Source organism: Tinamus guttatus, unplaced genomic scaffold, assembly GCF_059628265.1.
Source record: "Tinamus guttatus ecotype Peru unplaced genomic scaffold, ASM5962826v1 Tinamus_guttatus_pri_ptg000254l, whole genome shotgun sequence".
NCBI classification, from domain to species: Eukaryota; Metazoa; Chordata; class Aves; order Tinamiformes; family Tinamidae; genus Tinamus; species Tinamus guttatus.
The window spans coordinates 806,952-819,430 of record NW_028288788.1 but is presented as its reverse complement, the minus strand read 5'-3'; the positions used below and the strand labels follow the sequence as shown (position 1 = coordinate 819,430).

The 12,479-nt window shown below is 52.1% G+C and overlaps 1 protein-coding gene across 2 annotated transcripts; it reads left to right on the top strand.

Moving 5' to 3' along the window:
• The first annotated feature begins 1,248 nt into the window (after nucleotides 1–1,248).
• Nucleotides 1,249–11,946, top strand: ATCAY (ATCAY kinesin light chain interacting caytaxin). 2 transcript variants are annotated; one of them, XM_088526794.1, is made up of 11 exons: nucleotides 1,249–1,338; nucleotides 4,937–5,001; nucleotides 5,356–5,577; nucleotides 6,032–6,217; nucleotides 7,141–7,243; nucleotides 7,789–7,920; nucleotides 8,646–8,732; nucleotides 9,327–9,425; nucleotides 9,704–9,739; nucleotides 10,860–10,895; nucleotides 11,771–11,946. In XM_088526794.1, exons 1-11 carry the CDS (start codon nucleotides 1,262–1,264, stop codon nucleotides 11,853–11,855), a joined length of 1,128 nt encoding a protein of 375 aa, XP_088382920.1. In that variant the 5' UTR covers nucleotides 1,249–1,261; the 3' UTR covers nucleotides 11,856–11,946. The 2 variants fall into 2 exon arrangements, with proteins under 2 accessions (XP_088382920.1, XP_088382919.1); XM_088526793.1 differs by having other exon boundaries at nucleotides 11,768–11,946.
• The last annotated feature ends 533 nt before the right edge of the window (nucleotides 11,947–12,479 follow it).

Sequence of the window (12,479 nt, the reverse complement as noted above, 5' to 3'; positions counted from 1 at the left end):
CCCCGAGGAAGCGCAAAGCAGAGCCGCGCAGCTGAGCGGGCCGAGCTCTGGGCCAGATGCTCCTCTCGCCGAGCCCTGGGGCTGGACGCGGGGCCACATCTACCCGGGGATTCACCCGTTACCTTTAAAAAAATAATAATTTAGAAAAAAAAAATTGTTAATACCCAGGGCCTAGTTGGGTTGAGAGAGGAAGGAATGAGCTCAGGAAGAGCATCCAAAGCCTTCCTGCAGGGAGCTGCTTTATGGACATGCCCAAAGCTGCTCCCCTTACCTTGAACACGTTGCAAGGAAGATGAGGCCCAGCCTCATCCCCTCCAGGGCTGGTGATCCCCGCTGCAAGGCCCACCCGCTTCACGTGCCAGGAGCTGGTGCCGCATGGCTGGTCCTGAGCCCCCGTGCGGCCCTCGATTGGGGCTGGGGGTGTTAACTGCACACGGACACAGCCCGGAATGGGGATGCCCAGACGTGGCGTTTTGCTGGCTAGAAGATGCAGAACCGTCCTGGTGAAGGCAAGTGCTGATGTGGAGCTGTAGGTACTGGTGCTGGTGGGTGTTCCTAGGAGCAAGGCCCACGGTGTCTGGGTTTCTCCTGTTCACAGCACCTGTCCTGCCACCCTCCAGGTTGCTCCAGGCCTTCGGCTTCGATTCCCCACCCTGGGAGCAAGGCAGGGATGCAAAGTCTTCCAGGGTGACAGTGAGAGATGTCCAATTTCTGGGCTGAGGCTCCTTCTCTGGGTATAGGACGAGCCCAGGGATGGGGCAGGGAGCAGCGGTCAGGAATTTCTTGGTACAACCAGAGCCACTCACTCCTGCGCAGCCCTGCAAACGAAACCGGGTGCTGCTGCCGACCAACCTGAGAGCGGCCTCGGGGGAGCTCTCCCCCCGATCCGCATGCCGGCTCCTTCGGCAGAGGCTCTTGTGAGCGCCAGGATCAGCAAGAGCAGGGAGGAGAAGTGGCAACAGGCAGCAGCAGCCCAGAGGGGGTTTATCTTCGGGGCTTGGGGTAGCACTGAGGCCACCACCGCTGCCTTGCTCCCCAGCTGACCCATCTGCTCGGCTCCGATTGGCATCAGGAGCCCCCAAACCTCATGGCTTTGCTCCTTTGCAAGGCAAGGGACCACCTTGCAGCGTACGGTGTGGGCACAGCTGCCCCGAACGGTTTGGGTCAGGGCTCCTTCACAGCCACCAACCTGCTCACCGCTTTGCACCACTTTGCAGCCCGAGTCCCTCCTTGTGGAACGCGGTATCCCCCTCCAAGCGCGATGGGAACCACCGAGGCCACGCTGCGCATGGAGAACGTGGACGTGAAGGAGGAGTGGCAGGACGAGGACTTCCCCAGGTTTGTTCTGTGGCCCCCACCACATAGGAAACCAGCAGGGTGCAGGTCGTGCCATCCCCTCCTGGCAGCCCAAAGGCAGCAGGAGTCTTGGCTCCATCAGAGCTGCAACCCACAGGGCAGCCATGGCCAGGGCTTTTGTAGCGCAGCTCGGCAGGCTTGGAGGTGTTAGGTGGCTCCTGGTAGCTGTGCATAAACTGTCCCCATGGCAGTGGAGACAGATCAGGATCAAGGGACCAAGAACGGGGATGGAGGGACTCCTGGATGGGTTTCCCCTGACAAAGCAATGCTGCACGGCTGGGAAGAAAAGTCCCCAGGACGTGATGACCACTTGCTTGGATGAATGAATGAGCAAAGCACTGCTCTTCACCTTACAGCTTCTTGGCCCCAGAGACACTCACCTTTTCCAGGACAGGGTGGACACAAGCTCCTCTACCCATGTGGGTGACCCTGCTGCTCCTCCTCTCCTTCCTTCAAAGCAACACTTGCAACCTTTGAGGAACACATGAGTGGGAGCAGGTGACAAGGGGGTGGCTTTAGCCTCCTCAGGCAATCTACGAGCACTAAGACAGACGAAACCCCCGCAAACTCAAAGCTTTGCATGCACTGAGCTCCCTGCGGCCACGCAAGGGACAGCCCCACACCTGCCCCCCATGCCCAGCACTAGCCCTGCTGGCCCCCGCAGCTGGCACGGCCAACCCTGGCATGAGGGGGGGCTTCCCCATGGCCAGGGCAGCTGCAGCGGGTCCCCCCCTGCGGCGCACAGGGAGCCTGTGTTGGCAGCACAGTAGCTCAGTGTGCGGCCGGGCCGGCGCTGCCGAAAGGGGCTCCTGTGGGCACGGGAGCTCAGCTGCGCTCGCCCGGGCCCAGCTGCGGCGCAGATCTGAGCGCCTCTGTGCGCCGTCCTGGCACCCGCCTCGTCCCGCCGTGCTGCCCTCCTCGCTCTGGCTCCACCAAGCCCTTGGGTGCCCCAGGGGGGTCTTTGCTTGGCTCTGCGGCAGGACTGTGGGACCTCGGTCACCCAAAGGTGCCCCCAGAGCCCCATGCTGGCAAGCAGAGGGCAAAGCAAGGTATGGAGAGAAACCATGTGCCTGAGGCCACTGGGAAGATCTGGAGCTAAAGCAGATCTAGCACTGGAGTCGTGGCCCAGCCATCCAGGCGCAAGGCCACGCTCAGGTCTGAGTGGCACCAGGCTCCATCTGGAGCTGGCACAGCTGGAGGGGCATTTCCCCTCCACAGAGCCCACGGCACCGTGGTGGCATCGTGGCTTCCAACCAAGCCTGGGAGAGGAGGCCTGGGGACAGGCGAGGTGCTGGGACCACAGCAAGGCAGCGAGAAGGGCAGAGCCTCAAGGAAGCAGGGAAAAGGGTAGAGCTTTGGGCATCAGTTTGGGAAGCCGTGGCAGGGCCACCCTCCCCTCCGCTGCAGAGGGATTAGAGCAGCAGTGATGCAACAGAAACAGAGCCCAAGCAGTCCCCGGGCAGCCCCACGAGGCCAGGGACGCTCAGCTGGCACCTCAGAAACAATTTTCACGAATTGCCTGCCCTAAACCTCCCTGTGGAGCCGACGGGCAGAGCAGGCTCAAGGTTTGCAGGCTGCTGAGGACTGCACACTGACGTGTGCCCAGCGAGGGGGGATGCAGAGGGATGCGGAGAGGAAAGGGTTGCCCTGCCAGCTGCCACCAGCCCGGCTCTCCGTGCCAGCCGCATCCTGCAGTGATGCCGTCACGGTGCTGCCGAGCGCGTTCTCTCCAGCACCCGGCCCGGATTTGGGTGTCTCAGACCTTTTCTCCCACTCGGATGCTCTTATGACCTGTTCCTGGTGGGACAGACTGCCAGGCCCCATTGGAGAAGAAAGGAAGAAGGAGGAGGGAAAGCTGGAGGGGGAGCAGAAGGTTTGACTTCTGCCTGGGAATAGCGTCGCTTCCTCTTCCTGGTGGCCGCGCAAGCAAGAAAGGACTGGGCGCCTTTGATCTGGTCTCTCATAAATATACAAGAGGCAGCTCAGCGAGGATTATCCCTTCATCTCGGTATTTCTGCAGTTTAATTGGGCTGGTGGCTCTGGTGTCACAGCAGCACCAAGGGGAGCCAGGGCAGACACAGGCTGCAGCCTCCTGCCCACGTGGAGGTGCCCGTGCCAACTAATGCCCTTCCAGGCATCCTCGGTGTGTCCACCTGTGTGCGGCTCCAGGCTGCTGCAAACCAGCCCCTGGCACAGGCCCAGCTCAATGTTCAGAGCATCCACTTTAAAAGGGGGTGTTTTTTTTCCATCTGTGTTTCACGCCAGGGCTGTCCCAGCACCATTTTCTTTAATATCTGGAGGCCTGGTCTCTTCCCCTGGAGAGATGAGAGCAAGGCCAAACTCCTACCGAAAGGGGCTGTTGAAAAGAAATGGCTTGGAAGGCTTGGAGGAGCAGGCGTTCATTCACAAACTCATCATGGACTTGATCTGGTCACACTGCAGGACCCCATGCTAATACCGGGAGTCAGGTGCAAGTCCCAGCTCAGAGTAAGGGGAGTTGAAGGAGTTGTGGATGGAAGCAGCAGGTCAACCAGGAGTTCCTGGCTGTGGGTCTAAGTGTGGTGGTTGGGTCCTACCTCATAGAGAGCCACCTTCCAAATCTCCATAGGTATCACCAGCAGCTTCTGTCGAGCAGGGAGCCGAGATGAGGTTGAAGAGGCAATTTGAGGATCACACCTAAGGTTCAAACATTGCTTTCAACACTTCCTGATATACAGCAAATTCCCTACAGGCCCTGGAGACAGCTAGCTCAGGAGAGGTGGCTGTAGAAGACGCTTTGAAAGATTTGCTTCCCTGTAGCCATGGCCTGTGACAGAAGGCAGGATGCACTTAAAAAAAGGGTGGAACTGGTGGGTAGTGCAAACCCCCACCGCTGCCGCACACCCATCCAAGGGGATAGGTGCTCTCCACACAAGGTGTGAGGGCATCGCAGGCCGGGCCCCGCTCGCTTCCCACCCACCTGCTCGCAGTCAGCTCAGCTGCTGCTGTGAGTCAAAGCATCTCTCTGCAGTGCCTAGGAACAGGCAACACGAGCAGCCCAAGCAGCCTGTTGCTTTGCCTACACCGTGCGGGGAACAGTCACAGACACCAGCGCATCAGTCACAGGTGTCCTCTGGAGCACTGATTAGGGGCTTGGCGCTGCTTTTTAACCTCCCGATGAAGACAAAATGGGGATAATGTGGAACGAATCAGGGTTTTAACAAAGCTCTTTTGGGGACAAATATTTATTCCAGGGTCTCCGGCTGAATTTTGGCAGCACAGGATGTGATTTGTCAGGGGGTTGGAGGGGTTATGCACAGGGAAGTTGTCTGAGATGGCCAAGTGCCCCAGTAGGGCAGCACCGCCGCTTGGTTGGTCTCAGGCAAATCGCCCGAGGTTCTCTGGCAGGTCATTGCCCATAGGCAAAAGGAAAAGAGCAGAGCAAACAAGTGGTTGTAAATCTGATCCAACATCCCCAGTTTTCTCCAACATCTCTGCCACAGACTTTCACCAGATTTGGGCTGAAAACACTAACAGTGGCCTCACCTGTTTCACGTATTATTTCTCCTGTTTTCACTTCTGCATCTTGGTTTGTGTGCAGACCTCTCCCAGAAGAAACAGGGATGGAGTCATTGGGCAGCCCTACAGAAGAGGAAAACACGTCCTGTGAGTAGCAGCTGGATTTATTGGGAGTTCAGAGGAAAAGGAGCCCAAGGGAATGGAAGGGTATAGCTGGGTGAAAGCCAAGTCCCTACAAGTCTCAGCAAAAATCCCAGAGAAAAACAGCAGCAACTTTGAATGGACTAATCTTTCAGAGAAAGCAGCAGGAGGAAATGGGTATCTCATGAGCATTGGGCACTCTTACCCAGCTCTACCTCTCCTTATTTAGTACCTCCCAGCTATGGCCCCAGGCTTGGCTTCCAGGTCCAAAGCCTGAAATAACGCTCAATGAAAGGCCTATGTCTTGCATAGGGACACAGCACCAAAACAACACATCTGCTCTTTTCTTTTTATCTCCAGCTCCCCCAAATACTTTGAACTTTAACGGGGCACACCGTAAGCGGAAGACACTTGTTGCACCCGAAATCAACATTTCCCTGGACCAGAGTGAAGGCTCCATTCTCTCTGATGACTTCTTGGACACACCAGATGACCTGGACATTAATGTTGACGATATTGAAACACCTGATGAGACAGATTCCCTGGAATTCCTGGGAAATGGGAATGAACTGGAATGGGAAGGTAAAAGACCATTGCTCAGAGCTTGATTGCATAGTGTGGTCCATGCTTTCCCCCTCCCCAATTCCTGGGTATCCTTGCTGTGAAAGCCACAGGCGGGAGTGAGTGAACATGTTTGCAAAGATATTGATAAGCCTTTCGTGACTGCAGATGTTCCAAGCAATGTGAAACATTATTTCTATTGCAATTTGACACAAGAAAAATTGATAAAAAACACAGCCTTGCACACATCAAAGCTGGTGGTGATGCAGCTCAACCACAGCCTGTGGTTGTTCCCATTTCCTATTTTACAGAAAGACTCTTGCAAGAGCCTCTTCTGACATTATGAATAACAGTGTGTTTTACCCCCAGCTGATCCATGCTCGACATGCTGCATTAAGGGCTGGATGTGTGAGCACGAGATAGCTCTCTGGTCCCACAGAGTCACCCACCAGCACCTTCTCATTCTCTTCTCCAGATGACACTCCCGTAGCCACAGCCAAGAACATGCCTGGGGACAGCGCAGACCTGTTTGGGGACGGCGGAGCAGAAGATGGGAGTGCTACCAATGGGAGGCTCTGGAGAACAGTCATCATTGGAGAGCAAGAACACCGCATCGACCTGCAGATGATTAAACCTTACATGAGAGTGGTGACGCATGGAGGTGAGGGAGAGGGAGGCCACATCCTGGCCTGGTGGAGAGTTTCTCCAGTATATTTTTGCAAGCTGGATGGGATGCAATGACTGATTATTTGGGTTATCCTCAGTTCTCCCTAAGGATAACCCAAGGATAAGGTTATCCTTGCCCAAAGATTGAGGATAACATCTATTCCTTCTGTAAGACCAAGTGGCAGACATCTCAAAAGCAACCTGCTTATGCCTAAAAGACTCTCTAGCAATGGACACTCTAGCAATGTTTCAATAGATAAAAGCAGTAGCACAAGTGGCTGTGACCCTGGGTATGAATACACTCTGACCTGCTCCCCCGCGTGCAGGAATCACAGCCCATGCTCAAGCTGGGTAGCTCAGTGCCCAGCCGACTCTGGATGGACATCCAAGGACCAACATGCCCAAAGCAAGTCGCTCTTTCTGAGATTTGAGCATAGTCAGTGACTGAGGGCACTGCTCTTAGCTTTGCTCTTTGACATTCATTTTATTCCTTTCCTGAATGCCATATTTGTGGCCTAAGCCAGAATCAGGGGCAGAGCTTTCTGCATTGCCATCTTAGACCAAAATGAAGCTTGGCAGCAAGTTAGCCAAAAGGTTCTTGTGTCTCCCTCTGAACAGACTATGACTTGGTACGGTCTCGCTAATATCAATGTCTCCTGAATCCAGCTCCAATGACAATTTGCTGGAACTTAGCCCAGTGGGTTTGAGACAAAGTACAAGGCATCCAGGAGTATGACAACTGCATCTTCATCTTCCCACAAATCTGCATTAAATAAGTCTGTACGGGGACAAATACTTACGGCTGGAACAGAGGCAAAAGCCCAAATTTGGCAATACAACTTTGCTGATATTTCTCCTTGCAACTCTCATCTCCCCATGCAGAAAGCCATCAGTGTTGTCCATATCTTTCTTTCCTAGGCTACTATGGAGAAGGTCTCAACGCCATCATTGTCTTTGCTGCCTGCTACCTCCCAGACAGTAACCTGGCTGATTACCACTACATCATGGAGAATCTCTTCTTGTAAGTAACTAATCAAGCCCAATGAAGGAGAGGAGGGCAAGAAAGAAAACCCAGGCTCTGAGGAACCAGTTTCCATATTTTCTTTGCATAGGCAGTCCTAGCTGGAAAGCAGTTGAATCTAGGCCAAATGCATCTAGCACGCAGCTGCAGACTCGACAGAACATCACTAGCTGAACATTCACTCACAATATTTGCATGAGCCCAGTAAGTCAAAGCATTTAAACGTTTAGTGTTAATTATGCCAGCGATGGACCCATGACCAGGCTAAAACATATGCACACAATACAGAGTCATTTGTAGATACTATTGCTAGGCAGAACAACACTGGGATGTCCATGAATGTTCATGCATTGTGCTAATAAATGGGCAGCTCCTGAAAAATCCCCCTAGGCATCCTGTAGAAATGGCAAGAGAGCCTAAAGCATAATCCAAGATCTACCAAGTAAGGAGCTAGAGTGTTCGGGGGGATGACACACAAGTACCTGAGAAACTCCAAGGGACCTTTCTTGAGTTTCATGTCACTGTTGCTTCTGACCACCCAACAGATATGTGATCAGTAGCTTGGAGCTGCTGGTGGCTGAGGACTACATGATTGTGTACCTAAATGGAGCAACGCCACGGAGGAGAATGCCAGGCCTTGGCTGGCTGAAGAAATGCTATCAGATGATAGACAGAAGGTTAGATCCTATCAGAGTTGCCTCTCCATATTCCCCATTGTCTTTTCACATCTTCTCCGACGTGTCTTCACAGCCTTTCCCCACAATCTCTCCTTCCTCACTCCCTGTCCTCTGTAATTTCTTCCTGTGTCGCAGTTTCCTGACCTCCTCTGCCTCAGGCTGACATTACCATCACCACCTCCTGCTTCTCCTTCTCTTCTCCTTCCTTCCCTCATGAGTTCCTTCACAGAGGATAGACTAATAGAGTACCCAAACAAGGCAAGCAGGGCAGACCTGGCGGTGGTAGCCAAATTCAGCCATGAGTCCAGATCATCAGGCAACCTTGTGCTGATGAGGCAGGGCAGAAGTCAAGCTAGGAAACAAACCTGCAGGTCGGGGTGAGGCACAGTGAGGGCAATCAGGCTCTAAAACAGCCCAGGGATTGAAGAGCAAGTCACAGGGGTGAGATACACCCAAGGTCAAACTGGGAAGTCAAGTTCCAAGTCAAGGGGCATATCAATAAGGAGCATGCCAGATACATGCACGAAGCTGGAGACCAGCATTCCTACAATGACCAAGGCCTGAGCTTAAAAGGGGCTCCTGACCCATGGGCAGAGGTTTGGGGCAAAAACCACTGATGAGGCTGGTCAGGGCCCTGGTAACACCCTCAGGGCCCTGGTAGAGCGCGGGGGAGCTCAGCAGAAGGTGCTCTGAGTCTGACTTTCTGTCACATGGCATTTCCACAGACTGCGCAAAAACCTCAAAGCGCTGATAATCGTGCATCCGTCATGGTTCATCCGGACAGTGCTGGCTATATCCAGGCCCTTCATCAGGTAAATATGAAACGCTCCCAAACTCAGACGGGTTTTGCAATGGAAATTTAACCTCATGAACCAGGTCTTAAGCTAACTTTTAACTTGCAGTGGCCAAGGTGAGACTGGCCAACATCTGCCTGATAAGGCCAGCTCCAGAGATGGTTTTAGCAGGAGATACTTTGCCGATCTGTATCCCAATCAAACTTTATTGCGGCAGGTGAAGTCTAAGGACTACAAGAGAACAGCTTCTCTGGGTGGTCCTCAGCCCTTGCAGTATGACCCACTACCCAGAGTCAAAAGCGGGGCTATAGCAAGGTGGTGCAAGGCGATGTGACATCCCACCACACTTTTTAGTCATCAAACTATTAGCACCATGAGGAAATGGCTCCACACGGATTGCAAAGGGTGCAGAAAACTGTCCATCAAATGAAGTGTAGTTTTGCCAGCTCTGTTCAGACTTATTCCCTTGCTCCCAGCTTTGGCCTCTCCTGAAAGCAGCATCACAGCCCAGTGAGACTCACCTTTCCACACTGGGGAAATTCTCACTGCCTTCCTAGGCAGAGGAAAACAAAATAATCCCTCAAGCACCTGCTCTTTCTTTTTCTCTACCAGCGTGAAGTTTATCAATAAGATCCAGTATGTCCACAGCTTGGAGGAACTGGAGCAACTCATTCCCATGGAGCACGTGCAGATCCCAGACTGCGTCTTACAGTAAGTGTTGTGGGGACCCTGGGGTATAGATACGTTTCAAGATAGCTGGAGCAAAAATGCTATAGGACAAGAGAGTGACAACTGTGTTGAGTGATGACCCAGGTGCCCAAAACACAGGGCTTGGGGCAAACCTCATCTGATCTGTACATTGTGACAGGTAGGAGCCTGCGCACGGGGCTCATTTGCAGTCTTGGCCACCTTCAGAGCAAACCCTGTACTCTGCTAAAAATGAACAGTGACTCCTGGTAGGACTTAGAGAATTTTTCCTGTCATTGCAGATATGAAGAAGAGAGAATCAAGGCAAGAAAAGAAAGGTAAATTTAACTTCTGCTGGGGACAGAGGGTGGTTTATTTTCTCATGATACTGTTGCCCTTCTGCCAGCTCACACAGTTGAGTGTTATAACCAGTGACTCCCAGCTCCCAGGTCCTTGTGTTCTGATACTCTGCACAACCCATTTTTAATTTTTCCCTATTTTCTCAAAACAGGCAAAAGATGCAGAGCACCCACAGGCTTCCTAGAGTCTCATAGTCTTTACTTGGGCCCAGTGTTGTGAGGACAGTATCAAAAAACTCTTTTGTCCTCTCTAGTTTATCCCTTCACATTCATAAATCCAACTAAACTAAACTAAGCATGCAAGAGACTTTTCCCTGCAGCCAGGGCTCCACTTTTAGGGATTTATTACCACTGGCTAGCGACAACTTCCCTGATGATCCAGTGTTGGGAGGAAGCTTGATTAAAACGTTATTTATCCATAAGGCTGTTCCTCTTAGCTCCATGAGCGCATGCATCCTGGCCAGCCCAGTCCCAAGTTAAAAATAAATCTCTCTATTCATGAAGATGCTGCATTTTCCCCTCATGCAATGATGCAAAGCGACCTTCAAGTGAGAGGCAGCGTGCAGATTCAAAGTCACTTTGTTCTGTTGCAGTGGGATGGAGAGGTCCGTTAGGTCCCAGTTGGCTCTGTGCTGTTTTGTAGAGCCATCCCATAGCCAGTGATTTGAGGTTAGAGGTGTTAGCCATAAAGATATATAACAGCTCCACTGAAATTGCAGACAGAGGAAGCTCCAGCTGGGTTAGCACGATGTAAGTGCTATAAAATCACCACCCCATGGTGGAGAACTCAACGGGAAAGGCCACTGCGTGGGGACTCAATTCATTCCAGCGTTAACCAGGGAAAAGCGAGTCACCCAACCAAAATTTATCGGCTCCCTCCTGCAGGGCCAATGGAAGCATCTTGAAAGCATTACGGTTATCTGTGTATTATGTGGACGAGAACCTAGCAGGGCATTTCTGCACCAAACCTGTGTGTCTGGTTGTCTTTGCAGAAAACCCCAGGCAGTGGGGAAACCATGGGTGGTGGGTGCTCTACCTTAGATACTCTACTTCTTCACAGCCCTAGACTACAGATTTCAAATGCCATTTGCTTTTACAGGGCAGAAGAGAAGCAAGACATGGCTGAGAAGGAAAGGTAGCTATTCTTTGATATTTATTCTTCACTGCAAGAACACTCTGAACACTGTCTTGTGGTGAGGACAATCCCTCCAGAAGGAGGGCTCCCCCTCAGGAGGGCTTTAGACCCACAAGACCACCACCTTCCTGATCATGCTGACCCCAGCTTTGGTTTCATAGAATCACAGAATGTTTAAGGTTGGCAGGGACCTCTCAAGGTCATCTAGTCCAACCCCCTGCACACGCAGGGTCACCTAGAGCACGTGGCACAGGGCTGCACCCAAGTGGGTTTTGAAGATCTCCAGAGAAGGAGACTCCACAACCTCTCCGGGCAGCCTGTTCCAGTGCTCTGGTTTGCAGCTTAGCTATGGATTTTCAGCAAGGTGAAGGGACTGCTGACACGGCTCCCCATCACGGGAGGAGATGGGGAACCTGCCTGTGCATGGAGCAGGGCCAGGAACCCACAGCCCCTAGGGAAGGCTCTCCTGACGTTCAGCTGCGGCACTTGCACACCGGTGCAACACAGAAGGCCAAATACTGCTGTCAGGCACATCTTGAGTGTGCGTAACAGCAAGATATATAGCCATAACCCGAGACAGGAAAGAAAATTCTAGGAAGGTTTGAGAGACATTGTCAAAATCCCATGCCAGATTTATGTGGCCTGGATTTGGCTCTATAGCTTGATAGACCTGCTCTTTTTCATTCTATCCAGCTAGATCCTGAGGGGAAATGGTGGTTATTGCTGCTATTCTCTTCCCAGAGCAGCAGGAATTTGATCAGAGTTGTCAGGGTCCATTTGTGCGATCTGATGTGTTGCAAAGAAACACATCAGGAGAGGACAAGTAGTTTGTGGTGAAGATTCACTTACTGTTTTAATGGTTCTCTCCCAAGCAGGCCTGTGCCCCCGGCGGCGGAGGACCAGGAAACCAGGTTTGACTCGTTCCTCATTTCTTTCATTTGCACTCCCTCAGCTATGTAATGATTTCATTGCATGTGCAACCCAACACAAACCAGAAAGGCAAGACTGAGTTAGACTCCAGAGCTCCCTAACCCAGTGCCATTCACCTAGCCCAGAAGAGGCACCAGTCCTTTCACATCGGAATTTACTGCACAGCTACTTTTGAATGCCCTACAGTAACTTCTTCATGGTCTACATGCTCAGTAGAAGTCCTTAGAGAAGATAAACACCCATTACAGCTATGAATGACTTTCCATTCTGGCCCTGCAGCACTGCTGTGGAGGATTACACATTCATATTTTTGGATATTAGGGGGAAGAACAAAGTACACGTTTACAATTGGCTTCCTAAAAATAACTTTGCCTTTCTGCTTCTTCTCAGCATGTCATGAAGCGAAGTGCAGCGGAATCGCTGGAGTAGGAGAACGACGCAGCCTGGCACTCACCCATGTAAATGACCTTTCGGTGTAAGACCTTGTCGCCATCTCATGCTGGGTTCTGTAAGCTGCCTCCCTTGTCCCAGAGATGCAAAGTCCTCTAAACGTTTTGAAAAAAATTTTACTGTAGAAAAAAAAGCAAAGAACAGCACTTTTCAGGACAGGTTCCAGCGTGTTTCAATAATGGTCTGTGGAGAGCTGTAAGTAGT

Coding starts and splice junctions, on each gene's coding strand:
- ATCAY (XM_088526793.1), top strand. CDS start 1,262: ATGGGAACCACCGAGGCCACGCTGCGCATGGAGAACGTGGACGTGAAG. Junction 5,002..5,355: donor AGAAGAGGAAAACACGTCCT/GTGAGTAGCAGC, acceptor TTTTATCTCCAG/CTCCCCCAAATACTTTGAAC. Junction 10,896..11,767: donor GACATGGCTGAGAAGGAAAG/GTAGCTATTCTT, acceptor TTCTCTCCCAAG/CAGGCCTGTGCCCCCGGCGG.